This window comes from Miniopterus schreibersii (genome assembly GCF_964146895.1).
Source record: "Miniopterus schreibersii genome assembly, chromosome: 12".
In the NCBI taxonomy this organism is placed as follows: Eukaryota; Metazoa; Chordata; class Mammalia; order Chiroptera; family Miniopteridae; genus Miniopterus; species Miniopterus schreibersii.
In genome coordinates this window covers 36872675-36892762 of record NC_138112.1, presented here as the reverse complement: position 1 = coordinate 36892762, position 20088 = coordinate 36872675, and the positions used below count along the sequence as shown (strand labels likewise).

Here is a 20088-nt window from a genome sequence, read left to right as displayed (position 1 = left end):
GGGAACTGAGAGTAGCCAGGAACCTGAATATGCTGAACATGGGCCCACACCAACCCCAGCAGACAACACACAGGTCTTGAGGCTGCTCTTATGCATTCCTACCTGCAAAACGTCACCCAGCACCTCACCCTTCTCCTGGGGTGGGTTCTCCTGTAGCCGGGCCAAATGTTCTTCCAACTGTGAAAGTTTTCCCTGAAGGATTTCATTCTTCTCTTCAAGGCATTTCTGGGAGTAAACAAAAGCCCCATGAGAACAGAGGTGAAATGGGCACCAGATATCCCCACAAGCCCTTGTGAACATCAACAAAACATAGGACCCTATCACCTTGTTACCAAGATCTCCTTTTGCCCTCACCTAGAAAAGACTCAGAAATCATGGACCTGGGACCATGAGGGACCTGACTTTCTAACCCTAGCTCCAGGGCTGAACTGAGTCATGTGACCTGCTAATTTCTTCTCCAAGGCCAGAGTTCACTTCAAAATTCCTTACTGTATTCCCTTCCTCACCGAATTCTTGGCTTCCAGATTATCCAAACACCCACCCAGCTTAAAAACATACCCTGCTTCTTTGGACATCAATAGCAGGAGCAGCATTGCCCTGTCCCACACCTCCACTTCCCCTTACTGCTCTCTAAGCACCTACACCAGGCCAGGCACTGTGCTGGGTGCCTCTCTGAATTTCTAATCCATACAACAGATCCGAGAAGTAGCTATTACTGCCCCTCTCTTAGAGAGCAAGAATCTGAAGTTCAGATGTTAAGTGGTTTGGCCCAGGGCTACATGATTAATAAGTGGCAGAACTGAGTTCCTAATAGCAACAACAATAGCAACTAATTCACTGAGAGCTTACTTTGCACCATATAACGTGTCGTGCTTTCTACGTATTATTATCTTACAATGGTTGATGAGGCAACTACTCGTTCTTTTTCCCATTTTCAGGAAAGGATGCTTAGAGAGAAGGAGATCAAGTAACTTATCCAAGATCCACACCTTGTAAATAGCAGAGACAGGATTCAAAGGTGTATTGGACTTATAAGCCCACATTCTTCCATTACAGCACACTATTAACCCTTGAACAGAAGTCAGCTTAATTCCCAAAGGCCCAAAAGAAGAGAGCAGCAAACGGAATTCAACTTTGAACATGTGGTTAAGATGGTGCCCTAACACCCCAAAGCAGAGGGTTACCTTGTCCTGCAGGGCTGTGCTAAACTCCTTCTCAAGATGGGCCTGCTTCTCCACCCACTCCTGAGTGGCCTTGCTATGCTCCTCTGTCAGGTCGTTGAGGGCGCCCTGTAGCTGCTGCAGGTGACTGGCAAACTCGCGCAGCTAAGACAGACAAATGGGAAGCCCTGTCACTCAGGGTCAGAACTGGTACCACCACTGCTGCTTGCTACCTTAACTCCAGGAGCTGGATGCCTCTGATGATCCTTCCCACCATCCCCAAACCAATCACAATAAATCACATCCCTAACAGGTCTACAGATCAAACTTTAGGGCCACAACCCATTTCCTGGCAGCAGCCAATTATGCGACAAAGGAAGGGGCAAAGTATACAGGTATCTGGAGAGACAAAAGCACAGGACAGGTGCCAGAAAATTCTTCTCAACCCTCTCTTGGGAAATTGTCCTTAAAACCCCAACCCCAAGGGGCCTCCAGGTGGGGGCAAGACCCACCCCACCCCACATTCACCTTAAAGGAAAGGTCCCCATTCTCCTCAGAAAGCTGGTTAATTTTACGGTCCATCTGGCTCTTCTCTGTCTTCAGGTCCTGGCACTGCTTCAGAGTTTCGTGGAGCCGCATGGTGAGGCTGTGAGGGAGGGCAGCAGTAAGAAACGGGTGTATCCCCCATGGGTCAGGGCAGGGAGCTGGGAAGGCAGGCACAGAGAACACTACCTCTCATTCTTGCCACGGAGCTCCTCAAGCTCCCTGGGCTCCAGCGGACTGGCCGCCTGCTTCTCGTTCAGCAGAGCCAGGCGGTCAATGCGCTGTTGCATCATGGCTATCTGCGCATCTGGCCCAGACAAGGGGAGAGGAGAGGGGAGTCAGCGCAGAACTAAGGGGAGGAAAGAGGAGGAGGAGGCATCCAATCTAAGGAAAAGGGAGGACAGAGGCAAGGACAGAACCAGTTTCCAGGAAGTCAGCCTGACGAGCCCAGGGCCAGCAGAGGGGCCATTCCTCAGACAAGCCCATGGCTCCCTGGATGGAAATCCTGGATGCTGCCCACTCATACACATCTGCTGTGTGCAAGGCACCTACCCCTCTCGGTGAGGAGCTTGCGGTTCTCAGCCAGCTCCAGCTCCAGCTCATCCCTATTATTTCTTTCATCCACAAGCTGCTTCTTCAGCCGTCTCATCTGGAATTGTGGCGTCTGCAGGATGTCACCCATGGGGGAGGCCGGAGAACCTGAAAGGAAGCTAAGGAAAGAGATGATCATCTTCAGGTATGAGACCTGAAGTGACCAGCAATAGGAAGGGCACTATGGATGTGAGCACTGGCTGAGAGGCCCACACCGCCGGGTTCTGTCTGCACTGCTACCTCATGTCTCGTGACATGCCCTTGAGGAACTGAGAGGAGGGACTTTGGTGTAATCAAGAAAGAAAGGAATTCCAAAGAGAACAGCCTTTGAGAGATGCCTTTTGCCCAAGACAGATCCCAACCAATTCCCCCAATTAGTACTGCAGCAGGTGAGGACATCCCATATCTACAGGATACTGTAAGCACTCTCTGATGATGTAAGGGGCTGCTCAAGAGCTTAGTCTCTAGGAGGGAGGGAGTTGAGGACTGAATGTCGAGACCCTGTCCCAGGAAAGAGGCTCAGCACATACTTGTTCCCACTGGAAGAGGCAACCTTCTGTAGCTCTAGAAAGCGAACCTCCCTCCTGGCCTGGTGGCTGGGTGGGGAGAGATCTTCAGAGATGGTGCTAGAAGGGACAGGAGCTGGGGGGAAGGAGCAGACAAACCACAGAGAGGTTAGTAAGAGGGTGAACAGATTTGCATCTTCACACAATTTGAAAATTTGCCTTAGTGGGCATGAATCCATGGGCACTTATATGTAAGCTACAGAAGGCGACCGGCCACTGGGCAGAACCTAAGCAGGATCTCCTCTCAGCTCCAATGATCTCTTGGGTCAGAGCAATAGGCCTCCTTTCTAAATTCCTCTAATCTGAAATCTTGCACTGCCAACACACTTTCTCAAAACGTTCTCTTTCCTTGGTTCCCATGGTTCTCCTACCTCTAAGCACCCACTCTTATTAGTCTCCCTCATTTGCTCTTTCCTCCCCCACCTTCTAAGCCCTCAGTGTTCAGATGGTGCCTCCTTGCTCTGCCCACCGCTTCAATGGCCAGCTTTACACTGACCTGCAAACCCATAACCTGGCCCAGAGCCTCTCCTCTCAATTTCCAACATCATCTGAAGGGCCCATGAGGAACCTGAATATGAGGAACATCAAATTCAGCAGCTGGAAGAGAACTTGCCTAGACCCAAGTCTTACATCCTATCATCACTAAATGGCCTCTTCATCAGAGGACAGGTAGAGCTGTCAGTCTTTCTGTTGTATTTCCAGTAAGACAACTGGTAGAATTGGTACCTCTCTGTTTCAGCACTTACTCCTTATCATACCCTACTGGGTTTATGTATCTGCCTTCCCACCTAGAACAAGAGCTTCATGTGGGGGGGGGGGAATTTTTTTTAAGACTGTGTACTCCTGCCCGGCCGGGCGTGGCTCAATGGTTGAGCATCGACCTAGGATCCAGGCGATTGGGGTTCAATTCCTGGTCAGGGCACATGCCCAGGTTGCGGGCTCGATCCCCAGTCAGGGGCCTGCAGGAGGCGGCCGATCAATGACTCTCATCATTGATGTTTCTCTCTCTCTCTCTCCCTCTCCTTTCCTCTCTCTGAAATAAAGATACATTTAAAAAAAAAAGACTGTGTACTCCTAACTTCTAAACCTGGACTCATAATTGCTCAAGAAATAAAAAACAAGAGGGGTGTGTGTGTGTGTGGGGGGGGGGGGTGTCAAGGAGAACCTAACAGCAGACATGATCACTTATAAAAAAAGTCCTGCTTGGCTACTGCCAGGCAGCTAGGAGTTCTGTAGGAACTAGGATGATGGCAACAGGGCCCAGAAACCAACCTATTCCATTACACAGTTTTCCTGAGGATCAACTCTGTGTCCTGTTTTGGAGACAGAAACAACCCCCCACTACACTTCTCAACAACTCAGGATCCTAGCAGTACCCAGCACAGAGAGGAGGGGATCCTCACAAGTGGTCCCTATTTACCTTTTTGCAAGAAGTTCTCTAGGTCTTCATTCAAGTTGAGTCCATCTTCATGGTCCAGCACAAATTTGAGAATGATGGCTAACTCAGCCTAGGCCACAGAGAGAAAGCAACACTCAGGTGTTAGGGAGACCTGGAGGGATGGAGGTCACCACCCTGACGGTGTCAGCCTCAAGAGCCTGCTAGAGCCCATTCTTCCTCTAAGACCTGGAGCCCCATGGTCCAGCCAAGACATTCTACTAGAAACGTATTCACCCCATTGCTCTGCCCCTTCTCCTCCTCTAAAGATGCACCCAGGGTCAGACAGAATTTCTAACTGACTTCACTCCTGACCACAAGAGAAGAGAACAGGGAAGGAAAGTAATATGCTTGGAAAACTTTAACATAACTATGTTGGCTTCTTTCAGCAGACCCTCACTGCTCTTCTGTCTGGGTGAGAACACCTCTGGGGCTCATCCAAAGCTTATCTACCAGCTCAGCTCAGCTGTAAAATCTTCCGTTCTTTGTCTGAATTCCAAAGCTACAGAGTTGATTTAATTTTCCTGGTCAACTCTGCTGTAGTTCCTTATTTCTTTCTACCAGGTCTATGACCAGCCTGGGGTAGAGAAAAGGTTGACGGGAGAAAGGAACCACCTATTCCTTCCATGCCACACTACAACCCTAACCCCAACCCCAAGACAAGCCATGAGCTCAGCGAGTATGAAATGGAATGATTCAACATTTCTACTACTACGTGAAAGGCCACAGCTCTCTAGACACTGCCCCACCAGTTACCTACATTATCCACTCTGCCTCCCAACTGCTTCTGCTCTGGGAAATAAAGAACAGCTGCTCATGCAGGAAGCAAGGCCAACACCAGAACCTATATGGCAGGCAGCTCCTGGAAACCAGGTCAATTCCCTCTATAATGAAGCAGATGCACCAACTCCTCTTCACTTACAGACCATGTAGAGGAGGGGAAAAGAGGTAATCGCTCTGAGCTAGACTGTCATGGTGGACAAAGACATTCTCTCTCACTAATCATTTCTACTAGAGGAAAAGATGAAAAAATGGAGTGACAGTTTGTGTAAAAAATATATACACACATACAGGGAACACATACATGAAGAAAGCTTGGAAGTATATCCTTTAAAAGTTAGCAGTTATGTCTGGGAGTGGGATGGGATTATAAGCAACTGTTATTTCCTTCTTTGTGCTTTTCAATATTTTTCAGATCTTCTATAATGAATGGCTGTAACTACTATAACAATTTTTAAAAAGAACAGTATGTGCTGCTTAAAGAAAACAGATGGGGTGAGATGAAATGCAGACTAGGCTCGCTAGGTGGAGTGGAGGCACAAGGGCTTACCTGAATCTTATATTCAAATTGTTCCCAGTCCCTGGGACTTTTGGAGCTCATGGTGGACTGGTATAAGAGCAACATGGTTATCTAGAAGCCAAACAGGAGGCAGTCACTGAGTGGGGCCTGTCTCTCTTCTTGCTGCCCACCCTGTCACCACCCATCCCCCAAGGCTATTCTGGGGACTCTGAGCTATTCTGGAGACCCTTCCAAAGCTCCTAGAATTCAGGAGTCCAGACCACTGTCCTTAAACCGCACTAGGAAACACTTGAGGACTCAATGCCTATCTGCAAAAAGCTATGTGCCAGGATTTCTGCACAGCTAAATACCTGAACTCATGGAACTCTCTAGGCTAGCACCTGGACAAGAGAGAGAATGAAGTAGACTGAGCTAAAAAGAAAAACATGACAATAGCTGAGTGAGGCCTGATTCCTGCCAGGTCTCCATTGAGGCCTACAGTAATGGTCTAGTAAACTCTGTCACATGGCATGGCCTCCTAGAATCTCTGGGCTAAATTAGCCTCTGCCTCATCCAGGTAGCTATCAAAACCTACCTCAAACATCCACAAGCCCCAAATAAGCACCCACCACTTCCCCTGGGTTAAGAGAAGGCCCTGCAGGTCCCTCCGATGTCACCCGCCCACCCCCAGTCTGGTCTTCTATAGCTACCTTGGCCAGTTCCAGTTCTGACCCCTCTATCACCTTCTGCACTGACACCAGGCATTCCAGGGTAGATGGATGTTTTCGGTTTTCTGTAATGACAATGTAGAAAACAGGTGAACTTCCTAGGGGCCATCCCTGAGATCATCAGAACATCTCAGAGTCAGAAGAGAATCACTGTCTCTGGTGGGGCTAGAAGACGGAGGGCTCCTTACTCCATGTCCTCTCCCCCCAACATATACATTTCCATCTGAAGTGAGTTCTATCCTAGGTCAGTCCAAGGGCTATAGGGATAGTTCCCAAAGAAAGGCTGGGTTCACAGCAGCTTTGGGACATGACACTGCACTCACTTATCCACGCACAAATTCCCACTCAGCCCTGCAGAGGAGCCTAAAGATTCCAGGTTACTCTAGAGTCTCTTTCCAACTGAGGTCACAGAGGAAGCCTGCAGCTGAGTCATACGGGGAAGACTGGGGATATCTGGTTCTTATGCTGCCAGAGGGTCTGAGCTCAGATACTATTATCTTGCTGTATCTAAATCCATTTTCCTCTTTCCTTTAATTCTTTGAAGGTGGAGATGGCAGAGACCTCCTGTATTAAAATGAGGACTCTGTGGTCAGAGCTGTACAAGGGAGGGGAACTGATGAGCACTATGCCAGAAGCTCTCCATGTGATTTTATTTAATCTACCCATAACCTAGAACAGTTATTATTATCTCCATTTTATAGACAGGGAACCTATGTCCAGACAGGTCACATAGCAGAGTAGAAGGGCCACGATCTCAACTTAAATCTGTCTCTGCTCCTGTACCTATCACCTAAGCAATTAATTCAAAGTTATCTGAGGAAAATATTTTTTCTTGCAAAGAAAAGAGAGTAATAACATAGATGCCTCCCTCTCCTCCATGTGAAGGGAAATGGGAACCCAAGGTGATGAGTCCTAAAAACTGACCCTCTGGTTGTACCTAGAGCTCCAAGATGGGGTCTGGAACTGAAGGGACACCCTTCTTGCCCTAGCTAGTGTGAGCATCACCAGACCCAGGGAAGCTGACCTGGCTGTATTCATCTCCGTGGTAGAGAGTGGACAGCCTTGAGCCTTTGCTCCTCCAGACACCTATTAACTGGTTCCTCTGGACTCCCAAGTCCCAAGAACTGAGGAAGCAGCTCCTTCCCAGCTAGATAAGAAAGGTACTTACTCTGCAGAAAATTGCACACAAAGTCCAGTCTCTCTGGCACTGGCTGCTGCAGGATTTGCTGCCCCTCCTCAGTGCTGTGGCTAGAAAAAGAGCAAGTATTAGGACCAGAGCACTTAGCAATCCTTCCCTCCTTGCTACTACATTACATACTACCTTCCCATTTCTTTAGGCTTGGTCTGCATTGGATTTGAGAGAGAGCCTGACCAGATGCTAGAGACGGGAGAAAATACCAAGACACCATTTATTCAGAAGGAACTGTGTGGTGGGTGGGAAGTGGGAACTTGAGGCAAGAGGTCCCTCTGGAAAGACAGCACTCTGACATCCCACTTGTGAATACAGTAATGCACCACTTAACGATGAAGATACATTCTGGGAAATGTGTCCTGAGAAATGCATCATTAGGTGATTTTGTCATTGTGCAAACATCATAGAGGGCACTTACACAAACCTAGATGGTACAGCCTATTACACACCTAGGCTATATGGTATAGCCTATTGCTCCTAGGCTACAAGCTTGTACAGCATGTCACTGTACAAAATAACAAGATTTAATCAAGCACAAGAGAAAATGATGCAATCAAGAGACACGGTGGTAAACACAAGCTATATGAGGCTGCTGACAGTGTAACAAAGCACACAGTTTTATAAAAAACTTTTTAATAAGTAGAACGAGTATACTCTGAAATTATGGATAAATAGTAAACACCTAAAGCAGTAACACAGGCGTTTACAATCAAATATTGTGTACTGTACATAACTGTGTGCTACACGTTCACACCACTGGCAGCTTGGTTTGTTTGCACCAGCATCAGCACTAACACATGAGGAATGCACTGCACCACATGGAGTTACAATGGCCATGATGTCACTAGGCCAGCAATTTTCAACCTTTTTCATCTCATGGCACACATAAGCTAATTACTAAAATTCTGCAGCACACCAAAAAATATATTTTGCTGATCTGACAAAAAAATAGGTATAATTTTGATTCATTCATATCAGATGGCTATTGTTATGTTGGCTGTTGTCATTTCTTATTTAACAATCTAAGGGAAAAGAGGTCAGTGCCCTGACTAAATAGTCAGGTATTGCATGTTTTAAAAATTCCTGTGGCACACCAATTGAAAATCACTGTAATAGGAATTTTTCAGCTCCATTATAATTTTATGGTGCCACCATCATACATGTGGTCTGTTTTTGACCAAAACATAATTTATGCAGCGCATGGCTATATAAAAAAGCACATTTTTAATCACTGTTTCAGTAACCATCTCATAATTTAGTCCTAAGTATTATCCAATAATTTCCATGGAGAAAGATCTTTGGAAGACAATGGATTAAAGTGTCAGGATATTAAATAGAGGTTTTAAAGAGTGACATTCTGATTATTTTGGACTCTTCCGTGTGTGGAAGAAGCCAGTGTTGGAAATGTCTGAAAGGACACGCACAGAGCAAATAAATATTGATTTATATATAGATCCCTGTATGAATAAATGTATTTCTAAACATAAAAAAAAGCACTGTCAGAAGAGGGTCAAAAATTGATGGAAGCATCAGAGATATATGGGAAGCTAAGTTCAATAATCAGGAATGGCTCAAGTATAAAAGGTCAAAGGTCAGGACACCTGGGAAACCTGGGTAGAATAAGCATGAAGAGGATGATGGAAAGGAAAAACAGGTTCAAGAACTAAAAGAAGAGGAAAGAGCAAGGTTCTGAAGTATACAGAGCAAAGTTCAACACACACTAGGCTGAAGGCTGAGGTAGCTAAAACCTCCCAAAGGCCAGACCAAGGGACAATCACTTTTGATCTGTGGCTGTCACCCTGCTTGTTTAACTGGAAGGGCAAGCAAAGTACGAAGAGAGCAATGAGGGCAGGGAGGCAGCAGGGGGAGCTCTCAAACGGCCCAGGCCTCTGGCTTCCAGGGGATTGGTCTAATTGCAGTTTCATTTTCAGAGGTGAAGAATCTTCTATGATTAAAGGGCATCTTGCTCCTCAGAACATAAATCTCCAGGTTTCAACCAACTTTCTGGAGGGCAGGAAAGGCCTCAGAACCTTCCAGTGCCAGACATCTTGAAAAGCACAAGATGTATCCAAGCCAAGACTATAAAAGTAGCTCCCTGTCTCCCATGTGATTACAAAAGCATTCTGGGTAGCTGGTCTGTGATTAGGGCCGCCTACAAAGTCTTCAGGAGATGCTAATCTCCTCAGAGACTCCTGCAAGAGCCCTCTTCCCTAACCACCTACAATCTGGAATGTTGTGACTCCTTGCCTCAGCACAGAGCAATAATTTACCTAGTGTATTCCACTAGGTAAAAATAGAGTTCTCAAGTTAAATGTTTGAGAAATACTAGGTTAAACCAAACTAAACATTTCCTGCATAAGAGGATATAACATGAATTATTTCCTAATTGTATTTAATCACAAAACCATTTTTTTCTTCCCACTGAGCCCCTGGGATAAGTGAAGAATCATGAAACATGCTTTGGAAAATACTGATCCTGAAGAAATCCAGCCCAAGATTACAAGTCTCATCTCTGGCAGGAAGCCATTTAGAACCACTGCTAGTCACACCTCCATCCTTTCTCAGGAATTCCTACCCCATTCATGGATATAACTGCATCATTTATAACTGAACACTCTAACTGTACAGGCAGGCTGAAAGCTAGGAACAAAGCAGGTGCTCAGTATATGTGCTGACTGAGAGATGGGAGATGCTTTATACTGGGAAGAGGAGAAATCAATGTCAGTAAAACAAATGTTGGGACTTTAGGTTTTCTGGCAAAATGCCTCCACTAAACTTTGCTATTTATGTCACAAGATATCAAAGAGACGGGACAGCCTTTTTGCTTCTATTCACACAAAGAACAGAAAGAGAAACTTGTCAGAGGTTGACTCCAATTATTTTCCCAGAGAGGCCAAGTGGTCAAGCAACAAGCCCTGTTCAATCTCATAGCTTCCATCTGCCACCAACCCTGCCATCCTCCACTTCCTTCCCCTGAGGACTAGGCATTTGATTTAGGAAGGAACAGTAGCAGCATCAACAATTCAACAGCCAGAACACATTCACCAAGGATGTCTGTCTTCCTAAAGGAAGTTGGTCTACACTGTCCTGGACCTGAGATGGAGATTAGGGTTACCTGTGATTTCAATAGCCCCTCCCTCTAAACACACACACACACACACACACACACACACACACACACACACACACTCACTCTCTCTCTCTCTCTCTCTCTCTTTCTCTCTCTCTCCCTCTCTCTCTCTCCTCTCCTCTCCCTCTATCCCCCTCCTCCTCTCTCCTAGTCTAAAACTTAGGTAATACCTTATAAGACAATTTGGAAGGAGGGCCTCTTGAATTTTTGACCTCCCTATGAAAATTTCCCACCAAGTTACAAACCTAAATAAAGGCACGCACCCTTAGCCCTGGATACATCTACTGCTCTTGTCATCAGTCCAAGGAAATTTCTCAAAAGCAAAAGCTCCTTGATATATTCTTAAATCAGAAAAAAGCATGCCACACCCTACTGTATGTCACAGCATGAGGCATATTATACCTGGCTGCCTCTCTTTTAGTTATGTTAAAATTAAACAGTGGGTTAGGTACTATCAGCCTAATGCTTTTACCAGACATTGATGTTGGTTGCCTAGAATCTATCATTTCAATAGGGTTTGCAAAATAATTATTTTCACTAAGAGTTGCAAAATGCATAACTCTTAGTACATAACTCCACCTATAAAGTAGTCTTGCAAAAATATCCTAAAAGAGCTTAACCTAATCAAACAGATCTAATTACCATTTACAGGCAACAATGGGAAGAGAATAAGTAAAGCAGCACTATGGTGATATAATTAACAAAATCCAAATTTTTGGAAATTCTATAGGATCAAAAAAAGGGTGGTGGTGGCTGGGGTATGGAGTAGGAAACAAGACTGGTAGGAGGAGGTAGGCCCCTGATGAAAGCTCTTGAATACCAAAGCCAAAGATTTTAGAATTCAAACTCCTGGCAATGACTGGTCCATCACTGAGGCTCATCAGCTGTGGAGCCTCACAATGAAAGGAAGAAGGACCACATGTATAGGAATGTCCTGGAATAAGGGAAGGTTAGAGAAGAATGACATCACAAGGGCTGGTATCCAGAGTGAAGCAGAGGAAGGGATGTAAGAAGTCTTCTAACAGACAGACTGAGAGGATGGTGACTGATTAGAAATCAGTGCCAAGGAGAGGAAACAATTCAAGATGATGTTGAAATGTCATGCCCAGGTTAGTGGGAGAGAAAATGGTAGTGTCTGTACCAAAATAATAGTGGTTTCTTTCAGAGGCACTAAGGCAGGTGTTGGGTAGAGCCACAGAGACTTCTAAGAAATCCTAAAAGACATCCCACTACCAATAAACATTTTATAAGATACATTTAAAAGATTTAAAAAAATCAAACCATTAGCAAACCCATCTGTCCTGTGTTACCCTGCCCCGCTAGTCTTCGCTGATGGAGAATATCAACTACATTTTCATTCACTCTTTACTTACTCAACAAACATTAATTAAAATCAATGTATTGTCCTAAGCTAGGTACAAAGGACACAAGAAAATCAGACCCAGTCCCTATCTTTCACAAGCTCAGTTCCATCTTCTTTCCCTGTCAATGAGCTGCTGTCTATGAATGGGTGGCCAAATTGCCTCACAAAGTTGCTGAATCTGACACCAATTCCTACCTGCCACACAAACACTCTCAACACTTCTGTGTATCCTTGGCCTAGGGGCTCAGTCTACTGTGCTTTCCTCTCCATCACTGTACCTCCAAGTCCTTAAATTGTGGCTGGCCTCTACTTTTGCTCATAGCACGAAGAAGTGAGAGACGGTCAGTTTTGTCCTCCATAATCCCTGAAAGTTGAGGATACAGGAAGAATGATGAACTATGTGAGCTTAATAATTGGGTTATAGCTTGACCCATATTTGCTTGGTTGAGGAGGAGGCCCTATTCCTGCGATGTTCAATGGAAACATGTGCTAAAGACACAGGCATAAAAAGGCCCAAACTAGAAACCTGGCTAGAGGACAACAAGCAGCTTACCAAATGCTAATCAACCTCACAAAGCAAGTAAATGAGGCAGGTGAACACCAACAGAAATGCTATAATGGCTTTGGGCATATCTGTGCTGTGCTAACAAGTTAGAGACGAGATTTTTAAAATGCTGCTTATTTCCCTTAAGTACAAGAGCTTCCCCTTTCTTCTTGTCCTTACAGGTTGCAAAGAGGGCTTGTGAGATAAAGATGAGTCACAAAAGGAGTGTTGTAGAAGACTCCTACCGAGATAAGAAGATGGGGAGCCCCAGAGCAGGCTATTGGAATACTGTGAGAACACAGAGACTTGGAGGCTCTTCTGCACAAGAGTGAGGAAACCTTAGGGTAAGACAAGAGTGAAACCTCTCCCATAGAGAAACTCAGTGACTGGAGGATGAAGTCAATGCATTTTTGCCTCTGGGCCCCACACTTGGCTTATGCCATCCTAATCCTGTCCACACTTTCTGGTCACAGCAGTCACCAAGGGAAGGGAGCAAATGCAATCCCCACTCCAGCACGTAGCTTCGCTTGAGAGGCTGGAGAGGGACATGGTGCACACTCACATGCTACCAATGATCTTGATGAAGACGCTGCAGTCCTGGAGCTGCAGCAAGTCCTCCACAGGGTCAGCCACATGCAGACCATTCACCTGTGAGACAAACAAAAGAGCCCAGAGAAACTGTCATAAGTGCCAGAGCACTGTAGTTCATTCGTTTCCCCAGATGTTAATTCTTTGCTCATTGTGAGTGCCTATAGTTGTAGACTTACAGGAAAAGGAAAAGATGATTCTAGGATTTTTAATTTCAGCAAAAGAATGCTGCTGCACCCACTCATCCAGTGACAGCCACCTGAAGCTGCCATCCATCCTTCCTTTGGCTTCAACTAAATAAGAGCTTAAATTCTCTTAGGATGTTCTAGCACTAGGGGTATAATTTAAATACAATTAGGCATAAAATGGTTCTAGGACACAAGAACTAGTACCACCACTGCCTCTAGAGAGAGGAATTTGATGGCTGGGAGTCAGAGGTGGGAAAAAGAAAGGCTTTTTATATTACAGCCTTTGTATCTCTTAAACGGTATGATCCTTTGTAGTCCAAATTTTTATATATAGCCCTTTGTGTCTCTTGAATTCTGAAATACCTATTTGAAACTTATATTACATATATTTTATACACTCCCACACAGACATAAAATCTTGTTATTAATGCATGTTTAAAATTCTTTCCAGGCATAAAAGTTTTTTCTGAGGGAGGAGGGAGAAATGATGGGGGAACAAGATAATAAAAAAAAAAAAGGAGTTAGGAAACAAACTTAAAACTACAAAGAACAACTCACTAATTCTGATTCAGTCACGTTTCCCTTCTTTGCCTTTAGGCAGGCATCCATCTAAATCAGTCTTTACTTCTAGAAAATTTGCCAGCAGTCACATGCAAATGAATCAGGTACAGAGGTTATTCAACAATTATATATGGTCAACTTCTACAGGAAATCCTCATGAATCTCATAGGCACCAAGTTCACCAGGCTGAAGTTTACCTTTGTATTACCTTAGGAAGGAAGGATTTGCTAAGTCATCAATCACATGTACAAGACTGAGGGAGGAGGGAGACTTAGCCTCCTTAACAAGGCAAAGTATTTTAAAGAACTGCAGCACAGTGATTATATGCAAATGAGTAGATTCTATTATTTATAAAAGTGCTTTTTAAAAGGTACTGGGCTGGGAGCCCCCAGACAAGGATTTTGGGTCTATCTCCTCCACTAACTTGCCAGGAACCTTTGCAATCAACTTTTTCTCTGTGCCTGTTTTGTCACTTGCCAAGTGGATGTAATAATTCCTACCTCATCTACCTTAAAGGACCAGTGTGGGTTCAAATGGGATTATGGATGCAAGAACACATTATAAAATAAACACATGAAATGCAAAGCACTATTATGGTTAATAAAATTAAAATAATAAAGTAGATCTAGGAAGACTTCTACTTCTTAGCACTTGCATTAGATGCATGCAATGGAGAATCAAGAGGACTAAAAAAAAAAAAAAAAAGATTTAGCTGCAGTAATAGTAGTATTTATTTCGGTTAAATACTTCTATATTAAAAGCAACTTCTAGCCCTGGCCCATGTGACTCAGTTGGTTGGAGACTTGACCCGTACATCCAAAGGTCTCAGGATCGATTCCTGGTCAGGGCACATACCTAGGTTGAGGGTTTGACCCCGGGAAGCAACCGATCCATGTTTCTCTCTCACACTGGTTTCTCTCTCTCCCTCTCCCTTCCTCTTTCTCTAAAATCAATAAAAACATATCCTCAGGTGAGGATTTAGGGAAAAAAAAGAAGCTTTAAAAACAACTTCTAGATGGATTAAGTTAAAACAGGTTAAGTTTTTTTGAAGTGTGGAATATAAAATATGACCTCTCACTGAAGCCTTAAAGACTATAATATATTAATACCATCTTTTGAAAAAAAACTTAACCTAGTTAGTCAGGAAAGGCTAGTGTAAATTTTCTAGGAAGATTGTGAATACTCCAGGCCAAGATGCCATTGTACATACTAAAAATGAAGAAACTGCCAAGACTTAAGCATCCAAAAACCATCCCTTTAATACCTGCAATGTAGGTAAAAAATTCAAGGGCTATATGAAAGTTTGTTTGCTAACAAGAATGAAAAATCACATCAGTTAGCCTATTTAAAGTCACTTAAGGAATCTGGATTCATCACTTACAAATTAAGTAATAATTCAGCAAGTTTCTTTCGTGAATATAAAAATGTATTTTCTTCTGGTGCATTATTTTGGTCTCAAATGAGAAATCATTGGAAGGCTGAGGAAGTGGAGAAGCTTTCATCTCTAGTCAGGATATAAAATACATGAGTAAGGGCCCAGCTCACAGCAGAACTCAAGAACTGTCTATTAGGCTTTCAGGGTTGCTTAAAGTTGTCGAATCTTAAAGTTCCCTATTCCCTATAACACCTTATTCATTATAATTGCTGGCATAGATTAATTTCAAGCTACATGTTAAATAAAGTAAATTTACTTTTACATTATAAAATAAATTACTGAAAATTTGGAAAACCAAAAAACTCCACTCATTCAAGCATTTTAATACATGCACTTTCAGTATTTTGATGTATTTCTTTCTAGTCTTTTTCCCTAGATCATTTATTTATATTTATTTATTTATTTAAATATATCTTTATTGATTTCAGAGAGAGGGAAAGAGAGGGAGAGAGAGAGATAGAAACATCAATGATGAGAGAGTCACTGATCAGCTGCAACCCGCAACCTGGGCATGTGCCCTGACCAGAATCGAACCCTGATCTCCTGGATCCTAGGTCGATGCTCAACCGCTGAGCCACGCCCGCCCGGGCGCTAGATAATTTTTTAAAAACCACAGCTATAATTATCATGTGTATATGTGTGTGTTCTACACCACTCTTCTCACTAACATAAGTATTATTTCATGTTGCTAGTGTCATAAAATCCATTTTAGCTGCCTGACTTGTTTAAATTGAAAAATTCTATGTAACTATATTTTAATTTTTTTGTTGTTAATTCTCACCCGAGGATATTTTTTCCATTGATTTTTAGAGAGCAGAATGGGGGGAGGGGGGAGGGAGGGAGAGAGAGAACCATTCACGTGAGAGACACTCTGATTGGTTGCCTCCGGCAAGCACCCCCACCGGGGCGGGGATCGAACCTGCAATCCAGGTATGTGCTCTTGACTGGGAATCCAACCTGGGACCTTCGGTTTGGGGGCTGACACTCTGCCACTGAGCAACACCGCCGGCCAGTGATATATTTTAACATTTTAATGCATGTTCATGGTGATTTTTGAGAAAAGTATACAAGTATCTGCGGTTAAATAAAACTAGTTTTGTGACTGTTCTTCTCTGTAACAGTAGCAGTCAACCATAAAAATAAACCTAGGACCTAAATAAATAAAAGTTATAGACTGATCAACTAAAACAATATGGCTAAAGGATCCCCAATATTCACTAGAGACATAGCTCATGGTCCCCCACAACCCAACCAGCTTTTTTGACGGGGCGATGAAGGGAGGAGAAAGAAGAGACATTGTTTCTAATATAGACATAAAACATTGAAATGTAATGTAAATTCAAAATATATCAAATATAAATATTTTAAAAGCCATTTAAACTGCACAACTAAAATTTGTATCTATTTCAGAAACTGAACTCTAAGAATGCATGTTTTGTATATTAAATATATTTCCTGACTAGATATTTGATACTGTCTTATTAAATCTACCTTACTTGGAAATTAAAAATAATTCATTTTGCCCAGCTGGGCGTGGCTCAGTGGTTGAGCATTGACCTAGGATTCAGGAGATGGTGGTTTGATTCCCAGTCAGGGCACATGCCCAGGTTGCGGCCTCAATCCTCAGTCGGGGGTGTGCAGGAGGCAGCCGATCAATGATGGCTCTCTCATCATTGATATTTCTATCTCTCTCTCTCCCTTCCTCTCTCTGAAATCAATAAAGATATATTTTTAAATAAATAAATAAAATAATTTCCTTTAAAATATTCTTTTTCTTTTAAAGTTGCCTCTTTAACTGGCTAATTGATCAGTTGTCAGGGTGACTACTAAAATAACCTGTAACAAACAGCATGCCCAGACAATATTTTAGGTTTCAGGAATTATTTATTCAGATACTGGGCTAAATGGTTGTGTGTGTGTGTGTGTGTGTGTGAGAGTGAGAGAGAGAGAGAGAGAGAGAGAGAGAGAAAGAGAAAATGTTTTTTATACACATTATCTCAATATCCTGATAGTAACCCCATGTGGTATTATTATTATTATTTCCATTTTTAAAATGAGGCGCTGAGAGGCTAAGTAACTTGCCCTAGGTCACACAGGCCAAAACAAAGATTCTAAACCAGACTGCCTGACTCCAAAGCCCATTCTTGTCATCATTATACTCAATGGCTTCTTTGGTTTCTCTGTAGCTTTAAATTCCCAGTGCTCAGTGTTATTTTTTTCATTTGCTAGTGTTTAGGGCAGAAAGTACATGAAAATACCTAGCAGAAAGATTTTGGTAAAGTAATCAAGAAGGCAACAGGAAAATAATTGAAGCAGACAAAATATGGTAAAGAAGAGCAAGGAGAACCTTGCCCTACAATTAAAGGCTTTTGAAGACCAAAGTTCAGTGCCAACCCTTTTAGTCAGAAAAATTCACAGGGAGCAAATGAGGATGGATTTCCATGCAACCTTTCCCATGATGGAAAGGGAATATATACCTTAGGGCAGCCTCTTCTAACCTACACAAGTAGAGTCATGGATCACTGTCAGCATCAACATCATCAGAAATAATAAAAGTTAAAAATTAAAGGGAAAGGCAAAGGAAAACTATATTTCCATAGCTGTGACTCCCAGAAAATTCTCCCAAGCTTCCCGGGGAAGGTTAGCAAAGGAGAGGAAGACCACTCACCCAAGAAAGGAGTGCAGCCACTCGAGTGGCATGGAGCGTCATCTTGGTGATACCAGACCGTCACCCCAATGCACCTGGGACCCAAGAGAAGAAGAAGAGCAGTTAATTATATCTGATATCTGTGATGAAGAAGGAGGGGGAAACAGTTCCATTTACAGGTGGCTTTGAACCTTTAAATAACTCACTCTTCACCTGGCAATCCACACCACCAAGGCACCATGGGAATCTTTAGAGAGCTGACAGTATACATCAAAATTAATATAAAACTTATTGCATCAGAGCTGACAATAAAGAATCCTGCATTTAATTCAATGTCCACAAGTTCCACACAATCTTTCTGTTCCACAGAAAATGACATTCAAAGCTGGCCTTCGATCCTGCTCTTTGAGACATGGTACCCTTAAAACATAGAGCAATCATGGTTTTCCAGACAGACCTAGGTTTGAAAGGTTGATTTCTGGCTCTTTCTGCAGGTACCCAAATTTTGCCTAACAATAATAACCAAGTCCTTGGGGAACCTCTCTAAATTATGAATTTTTATATCTCCCACAGAAATGTCAGATATGGTAAAGCCAAGTCAATTCTGACAGAGAGCCCATAGGACATTTAATAAAAGATTAGGGACTTGTCCTGGTATTCTTACCTCCAATTTTCCCTCCCACTGGGAATTGGCCATCTACTTGCCAACCTGCCCAAGAGACCATAGACCGGGTGACTAAATATTCCCCAACACCTCCTAGCAGCCTCCACAATTCCCAAATCTCCATGGGAGCAAAAAGCCCCTCCCCCCACCTCCTGCTGGAGGTGCTCAGTTTGTCACTATTCTACAAGGAAGAGCAAAAGTGGTAAGAGCCACATCACCTATAACTTTCCCACCATATTAGCATCTCCAAGGTGTGGGTTCTGAGGAACCAATATTTGCTAAAAGCACCTTCTGTATGCAAAGTGTTGGGGATAAGAAAACACCATTCTTGCCCGACCAGCGTTGCTCAGTGGTTGAGCATCGACCTAGGATCCAGGAGGTTGCGGTTCAATTCCCAGTTGGGGCACATGTCCGGGTTGTGGGCTCGACCCCCAGCCGATCAATGACTCTCTCTCATCACTGATGTCTCTCTCTCTCTCTCTTTGTGAAATCAATAAAATATTTTAAAAAAAGAAAAAAGAAAACACCATTCTTATCCATAAAGTGCTTACTATCTAGTTAGGGAAAGGATATACAGAAATCTCTTAGCCTTTCTATGCAAGTGCACCCTGTTTATAAACCAATCAAAAGGGTTATTTTTTTAATCCTTACATGTGTTCATCCTGTGCTGGAAGCTAGATGAGCATATACAACAAAATTACCTGAAATGGGAGACAATAACATGGTCCCTGCCTTTGAGGGGCTTACAGCACGATAAGAGTGTTATAAAAATAACTGAATGCTAATTATAATTGTTTCCTGACCCTGCAAAACCCAACATGATTCCATCCATCATACCAATGTCAGTCTTAGAAATGAGAATTCACACCTGGGCTTTGGCAATAAGCAAGTGTAGTGGTTAAAGGAGCTCTCTGGAGGGCAGAGAAGCTAAGAGGCCTATGTGTTCCTCAGTCTTGGATGGTTTTCACCCAGGATAGCCTATTCCTGAGCACTAACTGCCTAGCTCCCTGGGGCCAGGCAAGGATGAAAAAAAGGCAGATGGCCTAAATTACTGCATTGTAAAAGGCTTTTCTGGTGATTGGCGAGTCTAAAGTTAGAGGGACCATGCTTGGCCCTTGTGGTAAAGGTGGCAATGGCCAAATGATTGACTGATGCCTCTTAAAAAAAAAGTCTGAGCTATTTAGGAACAAGGGAAATGAGGCCCAGATCACCTCCCCCTCATCCTCACTGCTGCCTCTAGACTTGCTATCCTTTCGATGAGGCCCAAAACTTCAGACAGAAATTTTATTTGCAACCGGAGGTAGATCTTGCCCCATCTGAGAGATTCCACAGCTGTGCTGCTAAAAATGACCTGAGGTTTAACCAACCTCTTCCCTTCATCTCAGAGGCAAAACATACAACCCTTATGCCTTCCCAGGGGAGTCTATCTAAAACTAGTTCCACAGCTCAGGAAAACTGGTGCCAAGGCCAAATG

At 43.5% G+C, this 20088-nt stretch overlaps 1 protein-coding gene across 13 annotated transcripts in view; it reads right to left on the bottom strand.

The window, feature by feature from the left end:
• Positions 1-20088, bottom strand: part of NUMA1 (nuclear mitotic apparatus protein 1) — a 71440-nt gene that overhangs the window by 12964 nt on the left and 38388 nt on the right. For 7 of the 13 annotated variants that reach the window (XM_081155424.1, XM_081155425.1, XM_081155426.1 and 4 more), the window contains exons 2-13: positions 17972-18045; positions 13094-13179; positions 7471-7550; positions 6285-6367; positions 5626-5706; positions 4281-4368; positions 2825-2936; positions 2256-2413; positions 1893-2010; positions 1689-1806; positions 1185-1325; positions 103-225 (exon numbers count right to left, since the gene is read on the bottom strand). In XM_081155424.1, the coding sequence (XP_081011550.1) occupies positions 103-225; positions 1185-1325; positions 1689-1806; positions 1893-2010; positions 2256-2413; positions 2825-2936; positions 4281-4368; positions 5626-5706; positions 6285-6367; positions 7471-7550; positions 13094-13179; positions 17972-18013 (1230 nt within the window). In that variant the 5' untranslated portion in view covers positions 18014-18045. Of the gene's footprint in view, positions 1-102; positions 226-1184; positions 1326-1688; positions 1807-1892; positions 2011-2255; positions 2414-2824; positions 2937-4280; positions 4369-5625; positions 5707-6284; positions 6368-7470; positions 7551-13093; positions 13180-13865; positions 13944-17971; positions 18046-20088 lie in introns of those variants that run through there. The other 6 variants (XM_081155418.1, XM_081155428.1, XM_081155427.1 and 3 more) reach the window with 3 other exon arrangements.